At 48.1% G+C, this 26,188-nt stretch overlaps 1 protein-coding gene across 2 annotated transcripts in view; it reads right to left on the bottom strand.

Annotated features, from left to right (window-relative positions):
- LOC133122062 (growth factor receptor-bound protein 2-like) overlaps positions 1-26,009 on the bottom strand; it is a 33,518-nt gene extending 7,509 nt beyond the window's left edge. Inside the window, exons 1-2 of one of the 2 annotated variants that reach the window (XM_061231742.1) lie at positions 25,776-26,009; positions 23,736-24,007 (exon numbers count right to left, since the gene is read on the bottom strand). In XM_061231742.1, coding sequence (XP_061087726.1) covers positions 23,736-23,813 — 78 coding nt within the window. In that variant the 5' untranslated portion in view covers positions 23,814-24,007; positions 25,776-26,009. Of the gene's footprint in view, positions 1-23,735; positions 24,129-25,775 lie in introns of those variants that run through there. The other variant, XM_061231744.1, reaches the window with a different exon arrangement.
- Between the last annotated feature and the right edge of the window lie 179 nt (positions 26,010-26,188).

Raw genomic sequence — 26,188 nt, 5'->3', positions numbered from 1 at the left:
CACACGCACAGGGCCACAGGGCCGCTCACACAGGGCCGCTCACACGCACAGGGCCACAGGGCCACAGGGCCGCTCACACGCACAGGGCCGCTCACACGCACAGGGCCACAGGGCCGCTCACACGCACAGGGCCGCTCACACGCACAGGGCCGCTCACACGCACAGGGCCGCTCACACAGGGCCGGCCTTTGTTCCCTGCAGCCCGTGACTGTCACCACACATTCCTCTGTACAACCGTCATAAAAAAATTATGTGACATTACGGTGAGTTGGCATATTACGGCAAAAATATTTATTTTTATCAGAGCACAAGCGATAAGATAAAATGGAGATTTCGAATGCAAATTTCCTGCGTTCCATGGACACTGCATTACTCACCATGCAGACAGACAGAAAGACACGAACACAGAACCGTGCGGACACGCATGCATGCATTACACGACGATCACCGGGACTCTAATCCGCAGCGCTGCACAGAAGTGGAGAAACAGGCAATTACACAGGCGTGCGAGTGCGCGCACAGGCAGACGCATGCATAATGCCCCACTTCAGCCCCCGGAGCACACATCAGAAACATGTTAATTACAGGGCTTCAGGGCTTCAGGGGCCGCGCAGGGCTCAAAGGCGGCGAGCGGCAGGGTAAATGTGGCAGGGAAGCCCCGGGCCAGGCTGTGCATTACGGCGCTGTGAGCAGGAATGACTCAGCTCTCACTGTACACACGGCCAGCCAGATCAAAGAGACCCTGCTTTGTATATACACTACTGGGCAAAAGTCTTTGGCTTCGCGAAGAAGAGAAGAAAAATAAAAAAATAAAAAAAAATCATGAAGCAACGATGCTTTCTAAACTTATGAAATCAACTGTTTTAAATATCAAAAAAAAATATCATAAGAGTAGAGAAGTCGAAAATCAAATCAAATCAAATCAATCGGCATTTGTTCTCGTGTGGAAATTTCATAATTGACATGCAGCGGGCAGACATTTTGAGAGCATTCTGGTCCAGAGAGAGACCAGCACACCCAACCAGGGACATATATTGAGAAATGAATGCAAGCAGAACATAAATGAGGGTTGCGCTCACATTTAGAGAAAATCTCTAAGTACAATAAAAAAGACAAACGAGTCTAGTTCAATAAAGAAACGACTTATAAAATGTATAACATTACATTACATTACATTACAGGCATCTGGCAGATGCCCTTAACCAGAGCGACGTACAGTTGATTAGACTAAGCAGGAAACAATCCTCCCCTGGAGCAACGCAAGGGCCTTGCCCAAGGGCCCAACAGCTGTGTGGATCTTACTGTGGCTACACCGGGGATCGAACCACCAACCTTGCGTGTCCCAGTCATGTACTTTAACCACTACGCTAGAGGCCGTATAAAGAGTCGGGGCGACTTTATTGTGCCGTGGAGGGCGTTTCAGGTTACCTTCTATGAACAGCACCATCGGGTAAAGACATTAGTGAAAGGGGTGATTCATAATCACATCTGGAAGCATTGCTCTGATGAACATACAGAATAACATGTCGTTATGGTAACATATTGTTGGCAAAGCTGAGGAGAGACTGGGACTCTTCACTAAACCCAGCCCAGCAATACAGGGCATTCATTCTGAAATATAGGATGAGGGAATCATCAATTCTTGCTCCAAGTTAGGTGGGAACAGCAATTTCATATTTCATCAGGTCTTCCAAAAGCCTCTACTTCAAAACCATATGCCTGAGCTGTGTTCTTCCCCCATACTTCTGCTGTAGTCAAACCGGAGGAACACATCACTCTAGTATCAGGCTTCCTCTTCACCAAGCTAGCAAGAAACAGTCTATAAAAAAAAACATTTTCACACCCGATTCCAGGAAATCTATGTCTTTATTACCTCCAAAACGTGTGTGTGTGTGTGTGTGTGCGTGTGTGTGAGAGAGTGTGTGTGTGTGTGTGTGTGTGTGTGAAAGTGTGTGTGTGTGTGTGTGTGAGAGAAAGTGTGTGAGTGTGTGTGTGTGTGTGTGTGTGAGAGTGAAAGTGTGTGTGTGTGAGTGAGTGAGTGTGTGTGTGTGTGTGTGTGTGTGTGAAAGTGTGTGAGTGTGTGTGAGTGTGTGTGTGTGTGTGTGTGTGTGTGTGTGTGTGTGTGCGCGCGCGTGTGTGTGTGTGTAGTTCGGGCGACATGGCTCAGGCAGTTGGGGTGACATGGCTCAGGCAGTAAGAGCAGTCGTCTGGCAGTCGGAGGGTTGCCAGTTTGATCCCCGCCCGGGCTATGTCGAAGTGTCCCTGAGCAATACACCTAGCCCCTAAATGCTCCTGACAAGCTGGTTGGTGCCTTGCATGGCAGCCAATCGCCGTTGGTATGCGAGTGTGTGTATGAATGGGTGAATGAGAAGCATCAATTGTACAGCGCTTTGGATAAAGGCGCTATATAAATGCCAACCATTTAGTTCAATAAATGTGAGCATCCAAAAGTAGTGTGCGGGGCTCAACTACTTTTGACACAAGATGAGCGATTGTCATTTCTCTCCAGCTCTGTAGAGGTGTGGAGGTGAGCAGCAGTCCAGAGAAGGGACATCCTGCTGAAATCCGGCTCAGATCAAAGAAAACCAGGCTTAAGATGGGCTGAATGTCCCGTCCTCCTTACGATTTCTTATGTTCCTACAGCTGGCTTATATACAATATGCATATGCAAAACCTGTCCTAGTTTCCATCCTTCGCAGAAGAGCCCAGATGGTAAAGAGTGGTGTGACCGGGGGGTGAAGGCAGGCGTGCATGTGAGAGGAGAAGCCGTGTGCCTCTGCTACTCACCCTGGAGGCCGGGGGCAGAGACACTCCAGAGAGGCGCCCAAATCAGGAATATTAACCGCTCGGCTTTGCCTCCACAGCAGTGTGCTCGCCCCCACACTGTCCCCTCCGTCCTACTCTCCTCCTCACACAGCCAGCCAACTCTCTCCTCTCTCCTCCCCCCTCCCTCCTCTCTCCTCCTCACATACCCAGCCAACTCTCTCCTCTCTCCTCCCTCCTCCCCCCTCCCTCCTCTCTCCTCTCTCCTCTCTCCTCCTCACATACCCAGCCAGCTCGCTCCTCTCTCCTCCTCACATACCCAGCCAACTCTCTCCTCTCTCCTCCCCCCTCCCTCCTCTCTCCTCTCTCCTCCTCACATACCCAGCCAGCTCTCTCCTCCCTCCTCTCTCCTCCTCACACACCCAGCCAGCTCTCTCTCAATCAGCGACCCATCCTTAACCAGCACCCCTTCCCTCGGGGGCAAAAAGGGGGGCCAAAGGAGGAAGAGATGGCCCGTGTGTGTAGCTGTGTTTGGTGTAGCTGTGTGCTGCAGGGGAGACAGGAACACATCTTATTCACACTGAGGACGTACGTGGGCTATTCACTTATAGGGTTTATTCACACTGCGGTTCACACCAGGAGACACCTTCTTCCTCTAAAGCTCTGACCAAAGCGCCCCGTGAAGAGATGAGTGTGAACAAAGAAACCAGGTGAGAAAGTGTTCTCTTTGTCCTCGGTTGCTTTTTAAACAAGTAACTGTTGTCTGCTGTAAAGAATTTTTAACTTCTTTAAAAAAAAAAGAAGAAAAAAAAAGAAAAAAAAAAGCCCAATACTTCTGAGGGCACCGTTTCAGTTTGTCACTACAGTAGCAGTAATGATGTCAAGGAAGGAAAGAGCTAAAATAAATGTTTTGTTTCTTACAGGGACTTGGCCTTGGTGCTTTCCGTTTGATCTGCAAAATTAAGACGGAGAAGCTGGTTCACTCGGATTATGATTACACCATTTGGCATCTGAAGAAAGATGAAACATGAGTGATTAAGAGAGACCATAGAGGGCCCACACCGCCACAGGACTGCTGTGCTTTGGCTTAATCGCATGCGCCCTGCCCATGAAAGAGGTCATACTCCACACTCACACTTAATTAGCAATACAGAAGTCCCTCTCTCTGCCGGCAGTGTCACCTTGCACAGATTCAGCGAGCCCTTGCAGATACTGTGATACGGTCTTCTCGCCCACTAGAGCAGCCACAGCCTTTCACAGAGAAATACTGAGCCTCACAGCTGCCACCAGCATCCCACTGCAAACACAACATCTCCCCCCCCCCAACCCCGTCTCTGTCTACAATCAAACATAGCAGGCCCATAATGCACCACTGCCCTCATAATGGCCCCTGTGCATCAAAGCGCAGAACACACACAGGGGCACAGCCGCATTCGAACGCCCGTTAACAAGGAGGCGAAGATGCCCTGAATGCACACTTCAGGCAAAGCTGCATCTGGAGACTGTGTAAATGTATCAATCAGCTCTACTCTTCGTGGCCACAGGGGGCAGCGATGAGCTGTGCCAGTAGCCACCACTTCCTCCACAGAACGGGACAGCGGTTCGAGAAAGGGAGAGCCATGTGTCCAGCACATCAATGCAAACCAGAGAGGATTGCTACTAATCAAGTGTGCGGATTAGCAGCAAAAACAAATTAATCCCTGGCCAACGGGAAAAGCTTCTTAAAAAAACGCTCATTCAGGCAGTTTACAGAAAAGCTTCCTTCTGCCCATTATTCAGACAAACACCAGGCATGTTATAAACAAGAAAGATTAGCAAATGCTTAAATGATAATGAGGCTAATTATAATTAAGTTCCATAAAAGTGTCACTTAAATGGTGCTGCCCGCAATCCTGTTGCCAGGCCTATATTCTGCCATTCAGAAAATGCTATGTCTAGTTAGTGCAAGAAATCATCTAGTGAATAGCAACATGGAATGCATATATGCACAACTTATTTAAGATTCCATCTTAACTGAATGATGGCATTGGTGTGTATGCACATCAGTCCAGGACCTTAAAAGAGAAACATCTTTAAGGGAATCTTAAAATGGAGGGTGTGTGTACGGTGTTTAAAAAGACATATGACGTACACGTATGAAGCCTATATCATGATCGGGGACCAGAGGAGCCCAGAGAGGACAGGTGCTGGACAGAAGGACAGATCATCCACAGCTTCTATCAGTTAGTGCTCTGCAGCTGGGAACCGTCATTCTACGTCTTACCCTCCTGCCCAAAAAAAGAACCCACCCACAGGGAGCAGACCGTGACAGACCACCTCTCCATCTTCTCTCGGATACCTACAGCCATGTTCCTATTCGAAGCCATGCTGCTGATAAAAAAAAAAAAAAACAGCAGAAAGGATTTATCAAGCAATGCTTTCCTTCGGTCTCTGAAGTAGGGAATCATCTTTTAGGAGCGTTGGTCACATTGAGATCTCTGCACAGCTGTCACAACGCAGTGGGTATGAGGCCTGGAGAGGAGGCAGGGCCGACTGCAAGTAGTCAATGACCTCCAGATCTCTCACGCAGCCAAGCCAGGCCAGCGATACAGCAGCAGTCTATCACATCCCAAACACACAGGCGACATGCGTTTCCCCTGCGGGGGCACAAAATGGGGGGAAACAAAACCGCTCTTATCCCAACCCAACGTGACCCTCACAGTCAGAGGCACCCACAGAATGCGTTCGACAGCTCCTACATACAAGAAACTGCAAGAAAAACAGTGGAAGACCGCAGCGAACTGGGACCTTTTCCAATTCAGCTCCTGACGTACTCAAAACACGCCGATAATGTCAAACCAATTACAGCTAGCCTTCAAAAAGTTGTAGTTTTGGCTGGGATAGGACATTAAAAAATGAGACAAAGCTGTGAAAGGAAAACCAAATAAGTAGTGACATAAATAAGGAACTGAATGCTGCGATCAGCCACAGGCATCCTGTAAATAGGACAGAAAACTTGTGATGTGCACAAAGTGGCACACGCACACAGGGCCTCACATCTGAGCTTGCTTTGGAAAACACAGCGTGCCTGAACCCTAACCCTGAGCAAACAATGGCTGTGTTCAGCAAGACCAGGGCCTGGAGTATCAGAGCTGGCCTTCAACAGGACCAGGGGGCTGGAGTATCAGAGCTGGCCTTCAGCAGGACCAGAGGCTGGAGTATCAGAGCTGGCCTTCAGCAGGACTAGGGGGCTGGAGTAACAGAACTGGCCTTCAACAGGACCAGGGGGCTGGAGTAACAGAACTGGCCTTCAGCAGGACCAGAGGCTTGAGTAACAGAACTGGCCTTCAGCAGGACTAGGGGGCTGGAGTAACAGAACTGGCCTTCAGCAGGACTAGGGGGCTGGAGTAACAGAACTGGCCTTCAGCAGGACTAGGGGGCTGGAGTAACAGAACTGGCCTTCAGCAGGACTAGGGGGCTGGAGTAACAGAACTGGCCTTCAGCAGGACCAGGGGGCTGGAGTAACAGAACTGGCCTTCAGCAGGACTAGGGGGCTGGAGTAACAGAACTGGCCTTCAGCAGGACTAGGGGGCTGGAGTAACAGAACTGGCCTTCAGCAGGACTAGGGGGCTGGAGTATCAGAGCTGGCCTTCAGCAGGACCAGGGGGCTGCAGTATCAGAGCTGGCCTTCAGCAGGACCAGGGGGCTGCAGTATCAGAGCTGGCCTTCAGCAGGACCAGGGGGCTGGAGTATCAGAGCTGGCCTTCAGCAGGACCAGGGCCTGGAGTATCAGAGCTGGCCTTCAGCAGGACCAGGGGGCTGCAGTATCAGAGCTGGCCTTCAGCAGGACCAGGGGGCTGCAGTATCAGAGCTGGCCTTCAGCAGGACCAGGGGGCTGCAGTATCAGAGCTGGCCTTCAGCAGGACCAGGGGCTGGAGTATCAGAGCCGGGCTCTCAGCAGCGAGATGGGCTCAGATCACACCTGCGGGGCGCAGGCATGGGCATGGCCACTGGAACAATAGGCAGGGAGGGGGCGTTTGGCCCTGTGACGTAGGGCAGCTGTAATCCCCGCCCCATCTTTGTCCTTTAACCAGCTGAGCAGCCGTCCCACCTCCCCCTGACACAGGGCCCAGACCCCGCTCCCCTCAGGCTAATGGAGCTGATGATGGTGATGAGGTCACAGCCGGGTGCAGGCTGAGCTCATCGCTGGCCTGAGTTATGGCTGAGCTGCGGCTCCGGCCTGCAGGGCTGACTCACGCTCCCTGGCTCCCCTCACCGAGAGCGAGCTGGCACCGCCAGACGCAGGGGACTGCCAGACGCAGGGGACGGCCAGAGACGGGGCACGGGCAGAGACGGGGCACGGGCAGAGACGGGGCACGGGCAGAGACGGGGCACGGGCAGAGACGGGGCACGGGCAGAGACGGGGCACGGGCAGAGACGGGGCACGGGCAGAGACGGGGCACGGGCAGCGAGAGGACACCGCTCCCTCATGAGCCCCAGGACACGGACACGGCCCTCAGTCGAGCCCCCCTGCGCCCCAACGGAGGCAAGGTGCTGCTCACCTACTACAGCCTCCTGTCCAGAAATATACAGGAATGGACATTACCCTCAAGCAATGAGCTTCCCAGGTGAGCCTCCAGGGGGCAGTCACTCACGCTCAGAGGGGGCAGAATAATATGACACGGACACTGGCCGTGTCCTCTGCCGACGGCTTTGTGCCGGGAGCGATAAACGACAGCGCGGCGAGTGGGTCACTCACTTTAACGCCCCGCTCTCCGGACTGCAGCCGGCAGTCTCCACTACAGACATGGGCTCGGAGGGCTTTCGCTGCAAGGAGAGCCGACTGTGACAGCGGCTTTCACGGGGAGAGGAACAGGGTCGGCGAGGAGCGAAGGAAGGAGCGCACAAAGTAACCGGAGATACAAACGTTGCGTCTGACCCCGCCGTACCTGGCAGAGCGTGCGCATAAGGCCAATCACACTGAAGAGCAGCACAAACAACACATCCACTTATAACATTTAAAAAAAACCAAAAAACATCGCAACAGCGTCAGCTTTGAGATTCCAATTAGCTGCAGATAGAGTGTTCCCCAGAGCCACCCAGCAGACTTGATTAAAAACACCCCCCCGCACCCCCACCCCCCCCACCTGAAGTGAATCATGTTGCCGACGTCTGTCTCCTGCCCATGGAATATTGGCAAGACAAACAGCGAAGCTTAAGACTTTCGAAGGCACTATCGGAATTGCACATTGAGCTGGGCACGGCAAGTTTAATGATTCTTTCAATGATTGTTACACCACACGTCACGGACACAAAATAATAGCTAATAGACAATAAGGAGGAAATAAGTACAGGGTCCTGTGCAGGAAATATAGACTTCATATAAAACTGAACATTGGTCTAATCTTCCCTTTCCGTTCTCTACAGCAGGATTCCTGAGGAATAAATCATCTCATCTCCTCGGTGGCCAATCTAGAGCGATATCATCAATGACCGCAGGGACAGCAAAGGACAATTACCCTAAGAGCCAGCCTCACTGACCAGCCAAGCCGAAGACGTGCGGGGCGTCAGCATGCACCAGAGCCGCGCGTCTAGACCGCGTCTCCCCCCGGCCCATACATTTTTAAAAGAAAGAAAACCTCCACGGCAAACAAGAGAAACATAATTCCACTATAGGCATAATAATTTCTCCTCTTTTCGGGAGAAAACCCATCCGCCAATCAGTGAGACGGTGGAAGCGGCAGAGTATTCCATTCTGCCTGGCAACAGGAAGTGGATACCACGGGGCGCTGTAATAAACCTGATAAGGAGGGGAGCGGGATCCCAGTGCGCGCGCACAGGATATCGGCGAGGGGGGGTGAGCCGACTCCGCCCATGTCCTGGCCCTGCGGCCCGCGGAGCTCTGCCTCACTTCCTCATATCGCGCTTATCTCTCCCTCTTTACCTCGAAAGGAAGAGCATCCAAAGTATCTCCCAACGGAAAGCCGCTGTTAATCCAGCAAACGGTCGCGCCAATTCCTAATTAACCGACCTGCTGAAAGGACAAAATAGATTTTTCCCTTAGATCTTGTGTTCGGTTGCCATGAGGGGGACTAACTAAGTTGTTTTCTACCTCTTACCCTCGCAACTAGCAAAAGCATAAGCAAGTGTGGATCAAGTTTGTCCACTCCACAGAAAATAACCATTAGCACATGCTGCACCTGCTGTGGCCAAGACATTACGCCGAGCCTCAGACGAAAGCCGAGCTTATACCGGGGCCCCGCAGTCGTAGGTTCAAGCGCTCGCCATGTCATTAGTCAACAACGAGAGAGGCGGCAGTGACGGAACACCGCCGGGCTCATCCCCCCAGGGGCGGTGCGGGGTTAAGCTGCGTTAGCATCGCTCTTACCTCAGGCCGGCTGTCGGCAGAGACGGACCCTCCACAGATCGGCGCAAACGCGCACCCGAACGCCTGGGCTCTTTGTAAAGCTGCTTCGTGAAAATCTTGCATTGTAAAAAAAAAATAAAAAAAAATAAACAAATAAAAATAAAAATAAAGCGCCATAGAAATAACATTGAATTGAATAGCGCCGTGCGATCTGTAAAGTCTCGGCTAAACTGTAAATGCCTGCGTCCTCCTGCATACTCTGTAAACTGCAACTGTAATTTCCGTTATCCTTGCACAATTCGGGTTACGACCTGAACCATTTCAAATGAATGCATTCTGAATTGCTGTGACAATTCTTATGTGGCGAAAACTATATTAAATTAAATTTGACTAATTTATCATACAGCAGACAGAAGCTGAAGCTTTCCTCCATTAATATCAACAATTAGCTGGCTTGGTGAAGGCATTCATTCTGAATCAATCAAGCGACAGGGAACGGCCGGCGAGAGGACACGGCCAGCGAGAGGACACCGCTCTCTCATGAGCCCCAGGACACGGACACGGCCCTCAGTCGAGCTCCCCTGCGCCCCAACGGAGGCAAGGTGCTGCTCACCTACTACAGCCTCCTGTCCAGAAACATACAGGAATGGACATTACCCTCAAGCAATGAGCTTCCCAGGTGAGCCTCCAGGGGGCAGTCACTCACGCCCAGAGGGGGCAGAATAATATGACACGGACACCGGCCGTGTCCTCTGCCGGCGGCTTTGTGCCGGGAGCGATAAACGACAGCGCGGCGAGCGGGTCACTCACTTTAGGGCCCCGCTCTCCGGACTGCAGCCGGCAGTCTCCGCTACAGACATCGGCTCGGAGGGCTTTCGCATCAAACTGCCAAGACCCGAGGAAGAAGATTCCTCCGCTGATCCCTCCCAGGGCTTTTGATGTGTAGAGCAGAAGGAGGTTTGCCTGATTAACACACTTTCGAAAAGTGTACTCTGTAGAGCTCAGGACATTCACTGTATCTGGGCAGCAGCGTAGTATAATGGTTAAGGGAACTGGGTTTGCAACTCCTAGCTGGTAGATTTTATTCCCAGCTGTTGGACCCATGAGCCCAGCACCTGAATTGCTTCCTCCAGTACATATCCAACTGGGCAACAACAAAGTTTCTCAGGATAAAAGCAAATGCCTTAATTAAATAACATTCATTCGTATCTAGTCGCTTCTGAGAGACACATTGTGGTTCTCAACTTCACTGTAGTCTTCGTTCTACGCCCAATAATTAAACAAGGAGATGAAGGCTTTACGCTGGATTTTTTTGGGGGGAAATCTGGATTTCCTGAGAATGATGAGTTTCACTCCAGGCATATGAAATTGCATAGTTTTGGGAAATATTAAACTCTGTTCTCTTTGGGCAGCTCTGAAACATTAGAACGGTATTCGGACGTGCTTGAGAAAAAAAAAAGAACAGCCTGGCCCACTTCAGTGGCGAGAAAACAGCCGAACGATATTGTTCTTGGTGGAGTGGCCCCCTTTGGCCGGTGTATGTTGGACGCTTCCAGGGAGTCCTACCAGCCCATAAAGGGCCCGTTTAAGGCCCGTGAAGTTCTGCACAGAGCAGGAACGGGGAGGAACGTGGAGCCGAGCTCGGCTGCTGCCGCTCAGGGTTAAAAAGGTAAAACGTTTGTCGTGGAGAGGCCCGTTGGCGGTGAGGAGAGAGGTTGATCTGATTCAGATAAGGAGGAAATGAGAAGTGGTGCAGGGCCGTGCAGTGCTGTGGCTTCCTGAGAGAAGAGTGCTGAGGGAGGCCCACGCAGATCCCTCAGGAGGGCTCCCGGCCGCTACTGACCACGGGAGATCAGTCACCACGGCAACGGTGTCACAGCGACCGGCACCGCTGGCCGACGGGGCGAACAAGATATCTTACTATCCTCCCCTTTTTTTTTTTTTACTGTTTTTTTGGGGGTTTTTTGGTTACTGTTCAAGCATTCAAGTTCTTAGCAAATCTAATTTTGTTTTTAAAATCCCGATATGACTGCATCAAAGGAACGCACAATTTCAAGCCTGAGCTGACTTGTTTACCTCTAACCTGGAAAAAATTAGGCTGCTTTATCCTAAGCCCACAGGCTCTCATCTTTTAGGCCGCAGAAGCTGCCAAGGGCAAAATGACACAGAAGGTCCATGTACCTGCACTCATCTTTTTCTACCGCAAAGCAGCACTCCCACACACGCAGACACACATCTACATTCCTCACCAGTCAGAGTCAGAGACAGCGTGTTTCCAGTCTGATTACCATCTGTAATCATAGCTAATGAGATGAAATTAAGCGAGAGCCAAGCTAATACAGTGAAAGCCACACACAGAATCAGGATCCAGGCTGTGAGATCTGGGTGCAGTCAGCTTTAACAAGGTTAACATAACCCCAGTCATGTTTACAAGATTCACTCCGAAAGCAGGAAACACAAAACATTTTTCATAAATGAATTGAAATTTCTTTTAACTGGACTGACTAAGCACTGACCGTGCTCTCCTGCCATACTTCTTAAGGGTGATTTAGCCATCTGGTAAACCTGCACATTCTCCTGGCCAGACGTGTGTACACATTCAGGTTAGCCGGCAGAAAGCTCCAGCCCCTGCATACCATGCACTCCAGCACCCCTGTGCCAGTTTAGTAAATATGCTCAACTGATTTATTGTATGATGACTATTTTTACCACTCAAGCATTTTTGTAAATGTGGTCCTTTCTGCTTCCTGTTTATGAACAGAACATACTTGAGCAGGACAATCTGACTTCTTCAGAGATTTGTACATTTGTGACGTGGCATAACATCATGTCATATCCACAAGGCCCGTCTGTTTCAGCCTTCCTCATTCACATGAGCAGTCAAGTGTTCACTGGTATACTTAGCAGCTGCACTTCCTTCTTTGATAAGAAACTGATCAGTGTATTATTATCATCCAGAGCCACAGGACAGCCCTTTAACGCCCTACACTCATAACTCAAATGTAATTTAGTAGCTGAAATAAACCCCCCCCAAAAGCAATCCAACTAGTCTCCGTGCACAGGCCCCTTGGTTACTGCAATTCACTTTCAAATATTAACCGTCTGCTGCACATCTGCTTGAAACGTGGCGTTACTTTTGCAAAGGAAACCGCAAACCAATGAAGCTTGACCTGTGCGTGTCTCAGCACAACCCCGAGTATAGACAACAGTGACTGCCGCCAGTCCTTCATACAGCCACCGCTGGTGACACTGGAGCAACATTTCGCCCTCAATCTAAATCACAATCACAATCTCTGTAGAGCACAGCTAATTATCCTGTTGTAATAGCTCAGTAAGGCAGGAATTGAATCACGTCACCACCACCCCCTTCTGTGGAAAAATAAATCGACTGTATTTCTCTCTTCGTAATTCTCTTTGTTAAAGGATACGTTCTCCTGTCGCATCCTATACCTATCCTAGTGCAACTGCGGGATGTAACAGCCATACTGTCACAGAACAAAAGTGTGGTGCTTTGATGTTCGCAGATCACACAATTTCCATGACAGTTTCAGACAGACGTGATAAATTTCCACGTCGCGTTAGTGATGTTACTAGGTCGAAGGTCGAAGTCACTGTGAGCCTGAACATGCATTTAGTTGATAAGCAGTGAGAGTGAAGGAGCTTGGCTGCAAATGCCCTGTGAGCGAGCACAGGCGCACGCACGCACGCACGCACGCACACACACACAGACACGCACACACGCACACACGCACACACGCACACACGCACACACGCACACACACACACACACGCACACACGCACACACGCACAGGCGCACGCACGCACGCACGCACGCACACACACACAGACACGCACACACGCACACACGCACACACGCACACACGCACACACGCACACACGCACACACACACACACACGCACACACGCACACACGCACAGGCGCACGCACGCACGCACGCACGCACACACGCACGCACACACGCACAGGCGCACGCACGCACGCACGCACACATGCACACACGCACGCACGCACAGGCGCACGCAGGCACGCACACGCACGCACAGGCGCACGCACGCACGCACGCACGCACGCACGCACGCACGCACGCACGCACGCACAGACACACACGCACACACGCACAGACACTTTGGGCTTAAAGTCAAAGTGAGGAAGATTTACTACAATTACCAGCTGGATCACTTAAATGGAGACTAGGCCCATTACCCTTCCACACCACAGACATTTCCAGACCTCAGCAGTTAAAGGGAATGTGGGAAAGGAGGCAGGATCTTTTCCCCTAAGAGAAGGCTGGACCCCGCAAGAGACTGTTACAGCATTTCACTGCAGTCCTACACGACCGCCCAGCTACGGCCACACCAAAGACTGGCTGACCCTTCGTATGACAGAAATCACCCGTGACACTGCTGATCAGACGTGCTTGTAAATGTAAGGCGTTTGTGTTTCGGCTCCACCTCCTCCAAATACATAAATGCCAATGCTGTAACAAACGAGCCTTGAAGAACTCAACATATTTCCACTTCCTCTGGCGCTAGTAGAGCTCATAGTTAGGCACATAAACATAACAGACGAGCTAGAATATTATTCGCTTGTTAATGTATTAGCCGGGAGTCCTCTCTTGATCAAGACTTCATTTACAATTCATATTAGGATCCCTCGAAGCCACACACACACACACGAAGAGGAAGTAGGACACGGCTATGCGCCTCTATGTGACAAGGAAACTCATCCAAGAGTGCCTCAGCCACTCCAGTGTACATCCAGAACGCACAGAAGTGAAATCTGCAAGGCTCGAAAATCCATGTTCCTTTATTTTTCCCCCACCCAGCTTCAAGATAAGCCAATGCAAATTCAGGCACTAAAAATACCACTTATGATAAATCTTTGGTCTTGGTCCACAGCGGGTTATAAATGTTTAAAGAGGCACGTGTCTGTCCTGCACCCTTTCACCCTTTTAAAAAATCACTGCCTGTTACTGTCGTGGATGCGTGCATCATCCCCAGCCCCATGGTGCACCGATGGCCACAGCTCACAGCACATTTCAGCACTACCCGCACCCCGCTAAAAATAGACCAACGCCGTCACGTATGTTCACAGCCATGATTCATGTAGAACACGGCGACTAGCCGCCGCGCGCATAATCTGCCGAAAGGCTCGGTTTCTGAAACGGATTCGCTTCAGCGCCGTATCGGACTGAGCTGAGAGGAAGTCGACAGCTAATACTCGCAAAGTCGTCAGCTGAACCAACGGTCCAAACAATGCCGTTTTATATCTAGTCTGGTTAACGGGCTTGCTCGGGGCCTGTCCTGAAGAAAAAAAAACGGGGACAATGCTGAGACGAGGCCGGGATGCCGTCACCAGCGCTGTAAGAAACGCGCAGCTGGTATATGAACTCAGCCAAAGCACTTAGTGTCAGCTCAGAACACTGTCCAGCTCTCTGCACTCAAAACAAAGCGTGAAAGATTCTGCTGCACGCATCTTCAGCCAGGGCCGCTCAAAGTCACCGTCAAAACCCTCCGGCCTCCTCAGGAGGACAGCTGCTGCAGGACAAACTGCACACACACACTCACTACAGGACAAACTGCACACACACACCCACTACAGGACAAACAGCACACACACTCACTACAGGACAAACTGCACACACACTCACTACAGGACAAACTGCACACACACTCACGACAGGACAAACTGCACACACACACACCCACTACAGGACAAACTGCACACACACACTCACTACAGGACAAACTGCACACACACACCCACTACAGCTCAAACAGCACACACACTCACTACAGGACAAACTGCACACACACACCCACTACAGGACAAACTGCACACACACACCCACTACAGGACAAACTGCACACACACACCCACTACAGCTCAAACAGCACACACACTCACTACAGGACAAACTGCACACACACACCCACTACAGGACAAACTGCACACACACTCACTACAGGACAAACTGCACACACACTCACGACAGGACAAACTGCACACACACACCCACTACGGACAAACTGCACACATACACTCACTACAGGACAAACTGCACACATACACCCACTACAGGACAAACAGCACACACTCACTACCACTGTTGTAATGTGTGGTTATTTGCGTTACTGCCACCAGGAGAAGGGCCAGACTGGTCAAAGCTGAGAGGAAGGTGGCAGTAACGCAAATAACCACACATTACGACAGTGGTTATGCAGAAGAGCATCTCTGAACACACAACGCATCAAACCTGTAAGTGGATAGGCTACAGCAGCAGTAAACTTATTAAGTCTAAAAAATAAGTCATAAATACCTAATAAAGTGCTCACTGAGTATATATCACTTTTCAATATGTCTGACATTTAGCTCTTTGCATTAACATATGCTTTGTATTTACAGAATATGATGCCTAATTGTTCTCCATTTTTTTCCAGTAGAACAATTCCTTACCAATCTTACCTGACCGTTCTCTCTAGCATGCTGTAAATCGATAAGCAGTAACATTTGTAATGGAACATTACGTTACATTACATTACGTTACAGTTATTTAGCAGACTCTCTTATCCAGAGCGACATACAATAAAGTTGCAAATCAGAACCAGGGACAAGTGCCTTTGGAGACCCTAGAGGAAAGTACAATTCCAAGTACTAGAGTGATCGCACAGATAAAACTCGAATCCTTGAAGAGTAAATCAACCTTCCAGGTAGCACACCAGGTAGCAGGACCTGCGCTGGATTCGAGCGGAGACCGCGGGGCTCATCCACGCACCAGAGCGTGACGACAGCTCTCTCTTAACACAGCCGCCGATAAAAGCCGGACGTGGATGAACAAGTCGATGAGGGCTTTCCACACCCTTCTACCTTGTCTGGTGCAGGAAGCTCTCCTATGAGTGTTTAACTGCCTCCAGGGAAGGGCAGACCACCCCAGCTGGTCTACGTCACAGGAAACCTCCGGTTAGGAAATCAAGCAATGGGACAGGAACATGCACGCAAGCGAGTGACTAACCTGCTGACGAGCCCTCGAGCTGCCAAGCCTGGTATGCTACCTGGAAGGTTGATTTACTCTTCAAGGATTCAAGTTTTATCTGTGCGATCACTCTAGTACTTGGAACTGTACTTTCCTCTAGGGTCTCCAAAGGCACTTGTCCCTGGTTCTGATTTGCAACTTTATTGTACGTCGCTCTGGATAAGAGAGTCCGCTAAATAACTGTAACGTAATGTAATGTAACGTAATGTTCCATTACAAATGTTACTGCTTATCGATTTACAGCATGCTAGAGAGAACGGTCAGGTAAGATTGGTAAGGAATTGTTCTACTGGGAAAAAAATGGAGAACAATTAGGCATCATATTCTGTAAATACAAAGCATATGTTAATGCAAAGAGCTAAATGTCAGACATTGAAAAGTGATATATACTCAGTGAGCACTTTATTAGGTATTTATGACTTATTTTTTAGACTTAATAAGTTTACTGCTGCTGTAGCCTATCCACTTACAGGTTTGATGCGTTGTGTGTTCAGAGATGCTCTTCTGCATACCATTGTTGTAATTTGTGGTTATCTGCGTTACTGCCACCTTCCTCTCAGCTTTGACCAGTCTGGCCCTTCTCCTCCATTACCAAGGCGTTTTTGCCCACAGAACTGCTGCTCACGGGATGGTTTTCATTCAGACCATCTGTAATGGATTTGTCAATCTAAAGGCAGTGACTGTTGCAGACAATGCAGAATTCAAACCACAGGCAAATATTTGCTTGGCTTATCTTTTTTTCTGGACTAAAAGATTTGCATCACAGCGTGAAATGAATACTATATACTGTATGTCATTTCTCAGTACCATCTTTTACCTCTCAGCATAAGAAAATAATACATTTCCTTTTACTTAGTTCAATGGTCTCATGCTTATAAATAGGCATGGCAAGTGCTTTACATAGGCACAAAAAGACAAAGTAAAATGGATTTTAAAAATGTTAGATTTAAAAAATATTTAATAAAGGGTTCGAGAATGTTTAAGAAAAAAATATAGTATTTATCATTTTTGTTTTAAAAGGTGATCAGACAGATAAACACAATGCCTTGAATTACTTTACAGACCAACAGAGTTAAATTGAGTGAAAATGACTTTACAGACCACTGACGGTTCTAAAGACAATACAATTTAAAGATGATAAAGCAACACACCACCGGATCATCTAGAAGACTAGGTCAATCAAAGGCAAGGCAAAAAACGAAAAAAAGAGAGGTATCATAAGAGCTAAACGCTGCTTCACCCAGTTTGGTTCAAACTCCATGTTCTACTAGCTGACCAGTCCCTAGTGGCCCTGTAGTAATCTACGAGCATGTCACTCAGCCTACATTCTGAGGAGTAATCTAATGGTACTTTGCTTCGATGGACATAGGCCAAGAGGATGGTTATACTTTCTCCTAAAATTTGATGAAAATACAAAATGGTGGAGCACTGTCCACACGCTCATTGCGAGCTGCGACGTCAACCTGGCTGCACGTCTCGGTCTCATAAAGATGAAAATTCCTGACAAATATACATTTTAAAAATGTAGATGAATCTGAAGCGTCTAAGGGAGCCGCCTCCCCTCTCATCCAGAACACCATTAAGTCTCCTCCTGTGTCCCAGGCCCGTAAAATGACCAAACTGCTCCTGCCAGAAATCCAGGGCAGAGAGGAGGAGTGACTCAAGGTGACTGGACCGCTGCAGTTAAATCTTATTTACGGTGAGTTTACGTGAAGTTTGCATTATGTCGTCCTGGAACAAGGCAGTGTTCACATTTCCTGCTCGCACCACAAGCGGTCTGCTGTGTTTTGCCCTAACGAGCTCAATTCAAGAAAACAAACACAGGCAAGCCAATCGCCTTCTGTCAGGAGTTACCCGAGTTACTGCTCGTGGAGGGGTTAGTCACAACGCACACTAAGACTGTGGCCACTGGCAGAATTATTCAGAGTTTTACTTAATCAATAACACAAGTTATACACATGTCATTGGCGACTCCAGGGAATGACACTCAAAAGGCCTTGCCGTTACTTGAAGCTAAAGATGCCAGGAAGGAGATGATGTCACAAAGCCCTTTGTGATTCATTTCCCATGAACTGCTCAAGACAGGGGAGCACCAGCCAGATCACAAAAAACTCCCTCATCATTACGAATGAAAGCTAATACTCAAAATGGACACCTTTACCAACCCACCCCCAGCCCCAAGCAGGGTTCTTCCTTAATGGTTTGACTCACCGATAAACTTTCACAATTTGCATGGCGCTCCTAAAGGAACTTTCCATGATGCTCGGACTGCCACTCTGAATACGAATGAGAAGACATTAGCACAGGACACCCATAAAATATTAAATATGTAAAATATGTAGGGAAGAGAGGAGCGGGTGGTGGTGGGCCAATAAAAGAGGGTTATGCCTGTTAAGCCTCTTCCTCTCCTGGTCTACATTCCCCAACAAGCCTGTGTTAAATAGGTCATCGTTTGGATTCAAACTCTTTTCTACACTGTACTGAGTTTGTCCGGTGTACTGGAACCTATGAAATACTCTGCCTTCCGGTCCTCTTGCTTGGCCCAGTTGCACCGGGCAAGATCAATCGAGTGCGGAAAAGGTGCGTATTTGAATCCAAAACAATGACGTGTTTGGTCTGGGTCTGGGTTTGAGTCTGAGTCTGGGTTTGAGTCTGGGTTTGAGTCTGGGTTTGAGTCTGGGTTTGAGTCTGGGTTTGAGTCTGGGTTTGAGTCTGGGTTTGAGTCTGGGTTTGAGTCTGGGTCTGGGTGTGGGTCTGGGTGTGGGTCTGGGTGTGGGTCTGGGTGTGGGCCTGGGCCTGGGCCTGGGCCTGGTGGAGGCACAGGACCTGCGGGCACTCTCAGACAGGCCTTACTGGCGGTGGATCAGTCTGGGAGTCTCAGCCTCATCCTCCCACTGCCGAGGCCACGAGCGCACCTGCTCGGAGCGCCTCCGGAGCGCCTCCGGCCCGTCTGAGTGCCTGGGTGGGGGCGAGGCAGTCCTGAGGCACATACAAGGGGCCCATTATATAATGTGAGCTCACAGTGATTGATTGCTGCACATGCCACAGCGCACGCTGGTAGGGGAGGGGGGTATCCGAGACCCTCTGGGAATGTTACACACTTCCGTGTCCCCCTCATTCTCTCAGGTCTTCGGGTATTGTTGGCCTGGGCCCAAGGGTGAATTTGCCAATGGGAGACGCCGGGGCTTGGATAAAGGGCACCGCGAATGCCCAGCACTGGGCCGTGGTAACTGCGGGGCAGGCGGGGAAAGGGAACAGACAGTACAGTAATCTGCCCAGGGAATCTCCAGCTTATCCAGTTAGTGTTGGTCTTGGCACCGTGCCTTGGTCAGAGGGCTGGAATGCACTTCGCTCCGCGTGTGTGTAAAAACGCACCAGAGACGATGTGGGCCTGTCCTTTGACTCGGAGTAACCTCTGCGAGTACGCCAGCTACCGTGTTTTCACTCAAACACGGCCGTGGACTCGCGCTGGGGCACGCCAACACGCGCGCTGCCAACAACTGCGCGCAAAGCACAAATTAACGGCGAGATTCAACTGACATAACATTGGCGGAGCCGTCACTAAAATAAATAAATAAATAAAAGAAAACATGGTGAAATAATCAGGCAGCCCTAAACAATGCTCGGTTGCACAGACGCGCACATTTACGCTGCTCTCCGCTGGCACTCGCTTGTGTGGAGGACTCTTACGGGCGTCGGGGCTGGGTAACATCCAGCGTAAAGACGCGTCTAAAAAGCGACAGCTGTGCGCGCCTCCTACACTTCCTCCTCCTGCAGCTGCTGCGCTCGCAGGGCCTGAGACGGCACGCGTCACACGCGGCCCTGCCCGCACCACACGGAGCCAGCTCCTCTCAGAGCAAGCCCGGCCCGGCTCCGCGCTGTGTTCTCCGTTCGCGGGCACGCCCATTCGGACAGACCCGGTTGTCTACCAGCGGAGGGTGGGGTGTTAATGCTTGACGGAGATAAGACTAAAAGCAGAACTTAAATACAAGTAATCGTAATGTACTCTTGACACAAACAATTCTTGAAAATGATTTGAATATTTTTTTTTAATCAGACAACCACTGCAACAGAGCTTTGCACTGTTGCGACAGGAAGATTAACCCATTGTGTGGGAAGAGGTCGAGTTATGACCCCACGGCCGACAGGACTTACCCAGCGAGAACCTACTATTCAGTACTATGAGACAATGAATGAAAGGCATTAAGGCAGATGAAAGATTAAAGATTAGAATGGTTGAGTGGAGGAAAAGAGCCCTCCTATAAAAGAGCCCCAGATATCCATAAGCCCCAGACGCACCCCAACCCTCAGAGCGCTCAGGTCTATCAGACACAGGACCCTCAGGCGGACCTCTCTCTCTCTCTCTCCTCTTTCCCATAATCCCCTGGTCCTCCCCGCGTGGGCGGACACCTTACATGAGCCCACGTGCTCCCGCCGCCCGCTGCTTGCGCAACTCCCGCACAAATTAATTTGAAGGCTATCGCCGTGCTGCAGGCTTAGAGCAGTGGCATCACACTCACTGATTGATATCTCTGTAGTGTTTAACACAAACACAGTGCTCTAGTGCTGCTCTGGTGCTGCTCTGGTGCTGCTCTGCTGCTGCTCTGCTGCTGCTCTAGTGCTGCTCTGGTGCTGCTCTGCTGCTGCTCTGCTGCTGCTCTGCTGCTGCTCTGGTGCTGCTCTGCTGCTGCTCTGGTGCTGCTCTGGTGCTGCTCTGGTGCTGCTCTAGTGCTGCTCTGGTGCTGCTCTGGTGCTGCTCTGGGAACGGGCGCTGCGGGATGCCAGTATTGTTCGGGGTTTTCTTTTTTTTTTTCTTCTTTTTTTTTTTTTAAACTTAGTAAAACTTAAAAACTATTTACAACATACTAACAGATGGACAAACACACAGTAATACATGATGCCAATCTCCAAGAAAAATAGTCTAAGGAATGGCATGCCTCCGTTTTTATCTAAAAAATAAAAAAAAAATGTAAAAATGTGACTAAATCAAAGTCAAATATATTTACCTTACCGAGTCTTGTTATCTTATTATTTTACCATTCAACCAATGCAGCAGAATTAGGAAGGCTTACTTGAACTGCAATAATAGATTCCTGACAAAACGTATAATAATAAAAATGAAACATAGGAAGGTACAGTGGCCACTTGCTAGCCTATAGGCTTCTAAACTTCAGACTTATGTGGCAAATTCCAACAAGACATTGGGAAGCTGTTGCCTGAGTATAGCCCTCACTAGGTTCTATACTCAACACAAAATAAAGAAAAGCACAAAACAACCGGCAGCCACTACAGCAAAAAGAGCGATTTAACCATTATTGTAAATCAGCCTTCACAACCCAGGTCCTGAGGACATGTTCATCCTGCTTTAATTCAAGCAGAGCTCAGAGTTAATTAGGCTTGAATGAGCTCTTAATGGAATCCTGATCTTTACTTGAGATCCCTAGATTACAATTGAGGCAAAGAAATGTGCTGTTGGTGTGTTCAAGCTAACAAATTAAAGGTGCTTATTTATCACGTCTACTTATGTACCCCTTAAACATGGACGTAAGACAGAAATAACTGAGATCTACTAGTTTCCTCCCGTTAGACCACAGAAACACAGACGCAAACTTCCAACAACCCATAACAGCGAAACAAATACATGATTTAACTGCTGTCAAAGTCAGGTAAGTAGTCGACTAATGACTCGATCAAACCCTATTAACAGAGAGCTCAGCGGTAGGGATAAGCAGAACGGGGCTGAGAGCTCCAACTGCAGCGAATCTGCGGGCCAACGCGCAGCACTGCCAGCACAAAAGAGCACAGCTGAGCGAATCCATCCAAAAAGGGTTCCCGACTCTTTCCAGAACATCAGCAGAAAAGCGCTCCAAAACCTACGGGCCAAAGAATGGCATGCGAAGGAGCGTTCTGGGAGGGAACGAGGGGAGCTTGGAGCACTTTCAGGCAGTCAGGCTGCTCTGCCTCGTAGGCAGAACGGGGCTGACCAACAGACTGCTTCTCTTTGTAAAATATTACTTGAAAGACACTTCTTTGTTCAGATCAGTCATTACCCCTCAATGCTGCAGCTGCTGACCTATAGCATTACAAACAACAAAAAAGAAAATGACTTTCTAGAGCTTAAACGGCACTGACCCGCTATTTTAACCTGCGCTCGCCATGGCTCCACTGACGTCTAAAGAGAAGGATTAAGATGATTACATTTAAATCCCCGGCACTTGCATGCAGAAATGCTCACCACAGTCCAGCTAATGTCTAGATAACCCATCCAGCCGGTGGCTCATAAGAAGCTCTGAAGCTCCTCAGAAAATAAGATGGAATTGACTTTTAATCTAAAGAGCAGCTGAGCAAAGGCCCTGTTTGACTAAGAAATAAATCGAATCATTATTCATGTAGAGGAGCACAAACAGCAGGGTGTTCCCCGCTAAGGGCTCCCTAACCCTTTGGGACAGACAGGGGGACAGCTCAGACTGACGTGAGAAACTCCAGTCTCAGTCCTTCGTGACTCTGAGGTGATCACCAATCCGCCATCTACTACAAGAGACAAACTGGAGGGGCCTGCTCCGATTGTGCTCAGCAGTCCTACGGTAAAAGCTGAATTGCACCATTTTATTCATTTACTTCACCGTTTCCTTTTCTTTATAAAGAGCCGACAACTTTTGCTTTACAAATCCCTGTTCACTTCAGTGTGAAAAAAGGGCCAAAGATCACAGCTCTGTGAAGAGGAGTGTTCCAGTCATTGCTGGACAGGTACAGATAACACGTTTACTACTATTCCATGACAAACACTTCCTTGTTAACCGTACTGCAGATTAAGAGTAAGGCTGCTCCACAATTCAAATGTTATGAAAGCAGTGTGTGTGTGTGTGTGTGTGTGTGTGTGTGTGTGTGTGTGTGTGTGTGTGTGTGTGTGGAGAGGGAGGGGGGATTCCCCAAGTGGTTTAGGTTGCAAGTGTAAAAACATGAAATGCTGTAGCTCAGTAACATCCACTTGTTTTCAGTAGTCAAGACCTCAGAAAAGCAGATATTAACTGCTCACCGCGGACGAAATTACAGTCAACCAATTTTATCCATCTCACTGAGACACAGGGTTTCTGGGCTTCACATGAAAACATTTGCTTCCTGATAACTGACCTCATTCTCGTTTAAAGTGCGGACATTTGTTTCAAAGGCAAACAGATCATCCTGTATAAAAATAAATAAATAATGAGTTTTGTTTTTTTTTTTTAAAGAAGAAGAAGAAGAGGAATCCAATCACCCAATGTAAAAGTAATTATATGGGGAAATAAATTACAGACAAAAGAAAAACCATTCTTATTTCTAAGAAGATTCTATGAGATTCTATAATTAGCAATATATATTTGGAAGCTGATTTAACAAAATAATGTCATAGCACACACTGGCATCTGTCATAATTATGTGCACTGAAATTAAAACGCCAGTCCAAATGACAGCTCATGCAGCTAGTAGAAAAAGGTCTAAATAAGTTATGGCAGATACTACGCGAGGGTACATGCATAGGTAGCAATGCATTGCAAGTCACAATGTAAAAAAAATCAAATACTGCGCTTACCTTTAATACTTCCCCACGTTTAAAACTCAGCTCGTCGTCTGCAGTGGCTTTGAAATCGTACTTGGCGATGGCCTCCATTGTGCGTTCGGTTGAACACCTGTGCGCTGTAGTTGAACAGGTAAACTAAATCGTTGCAGTCGATTGGATTATTCCTGGTTCCCAAAAACAAAAAACAAAACCCACAATCCTGGTATGGGTCTCTGAGTCTCTCCTCCCGTTCAAGCCCCTTTCTCCGAGGCTAGACTGCTCACATAAATGTACAGGCAACGAACCTGAAAAGGAAATAGTATGTCAACAAACCTAACGCAACGACGTGCTTTGGTATTTGGAAGTTAAGAATAATAAGTCGCTAATTCAAGCGTTTGATGGGGCCGCGCCCAGAGACACGACTGGCATTGAAAGACAAATGTATCCTAAAAGAGGAAGGAAATCGCCTAGTTGACATTTCTTGTAGCCAATTACAGTCGCCCGCTAACACAAATGTCCAATCAGCTATGAGTAAAGGAAGTATCCAATGAGCGGGTATAATCGTACAAAGCCCAATGGGACTGCGACAGTCTGTCCCTCGTCCAATGGTTTAACAAGAATTTGACAGCCCGGTTGTTCTCAGCAAAGGTTTCATGAACGAGTCAGAAGGCCTGGGCCTGCTGCAGAACATTACCGCTAGCTTGCTGGCTCACAAGCTATAGTTAACGTGGAATGCATAACGTTAGCTACGACAATGAAAAAACCATGGGATGCCTCTGGTACTAGTCAAGAACAATACCAATTTCTGGATTATAATGTAACGTTAGGTACATAATGCTGATCTTGCACATTATATCGAAAGCTAGGCTACACGACACCATACTTTGTGTATTAAAATAATATTAGTTACAACAACCCAGTCAACGTTACTATGCAGAAGAAAACATCTAACGTTAACGCTTTTTAGGGCTGTCAAGATTGTTGGCTATATCATAAAATAGCTAGAGCTACATGTTAGGAGGCAGCCCCAAACCAGCTAGCCAACTCGCTAATCACAGAAAATCGTGGTGACAGATACGTTAACGTTAGTCAATTGTTTTAATTGTTGCTGGATACGACTGGTCATCTATAGCCAGCTAAATGTTTACAAATTGCACCTGCACGATCTGTGAATGTAACTTTTTTTGTTGTACGTCTCTAAGTGGATGACTGGCTAGCTAGCTTGCTAGATCTGTAGACCAGCATTTTTCTCCAATTTCAGTGAGAATACTGACTTACGAAGACAACTAGCTACATAACATTTCTCTACTTAGCTACCGTTGGTGCTAGCCAAATAAGAAATAGACTAACAAGCAAACGTTAGTTTGGTTTGTTTAAAGTTAGTTTTATAGCTAGTTACTTAACGTTATATCTGTATGTGTTGGTAGCATTTCGTATGATGGCTGTTACCTAGCTAGTCTAACGTTACTTAAATGAGCTAACTTTAGATTAGCTAAAAACCGTAACGTTAGACTAGCTAGCTCTAGTCTAGTTAAGTTCTGTTTCATAGCTCGTACTGTCAAGATAGCTAGCTAAATTAACTTGGCTAGGTAGATACACCAAACCATGCAAAACCCAATATAGCTAGCTAGCTAGCTCAACTATAGGATTTAATTAATAAAAGACAAGATATATTAATTAGCGTTACTTTAGATGTTTCCACAAAATAAAGCGCTAACTATGTAGCTAATTGCATCTAATTGCGATGCTTGCTGATTAAAGTTAGCTAGTTTTGTAGCTAGAAATTAGGCTGGCATAGTAAGACAGAACAGGCAGTTAAGTTACACTATGAACAACTAACTTAAGTTACTTACATTAACTCTATTTATTAGCTAGCTTATTTGCTATTCAACCTTTAGCCCAAATACTTTCCACTTCATTCTTCCTATACGCCAGACAACAAATAAACCGTATCAGTTGTTGATAATAAGAAGACATAAAGGCCTTAATCGCAACCTCAGTGCAGAAAACGAAGAAAACTCATTTTCATTCTTGCAGTAATTTCCACACAAGGCAAGGGGGAAAAAAACTCACCGTCTGTCACGGCGTCATACACAGTTCAAATGAGTTAGCTAGCTCTCGCTGCGCGGTTACACAAATGTTTCGTGTCTCACTCTTGAAATTGAGACTATTTTCAGATATAGTGTTATGTTGGACACGCCAAACTCTAACCCCGTCGTGTTATATCATAAAGAAAATACTATTTGTTCCTACTCTTTTCCCAGCACTGTTATTCCCATCTCCTTTCCACCGATTGAGCAAACTCTCGCGACACCTCTGAATCTGTGTGGCGTAGAACGGTGTGGCGTTTAGCCTGCCTGCTGCGCTTTCAGCCCCGCCCTCTTAAAAACTCAATATTGTAAATGTCTGTTAAAGTAGGCTAGCCAGATTAAGTTTTATCTGTGTTGCGAAGTTATAGATACATTGCACGTTTCACAATTCAAGTG

This window comes from Conger conger, chromosome 2 (assembly GCF_963514075.1).
Source record: "Conger conger chromosome 2, fConCon1.1, whole genome shotgun sequence".
Classification (NCBI taxonomy): Eukaryota; Metazoa; Chordata; class Actinopteri; order Anguilliformes; family Congridae; genus Conger; species Conger conger.
The sequence above is the reverse complement of the archived record's forward strand: the minus strand, read 5'-3'. Positions and strand labels throughout refer to the sequence as shown.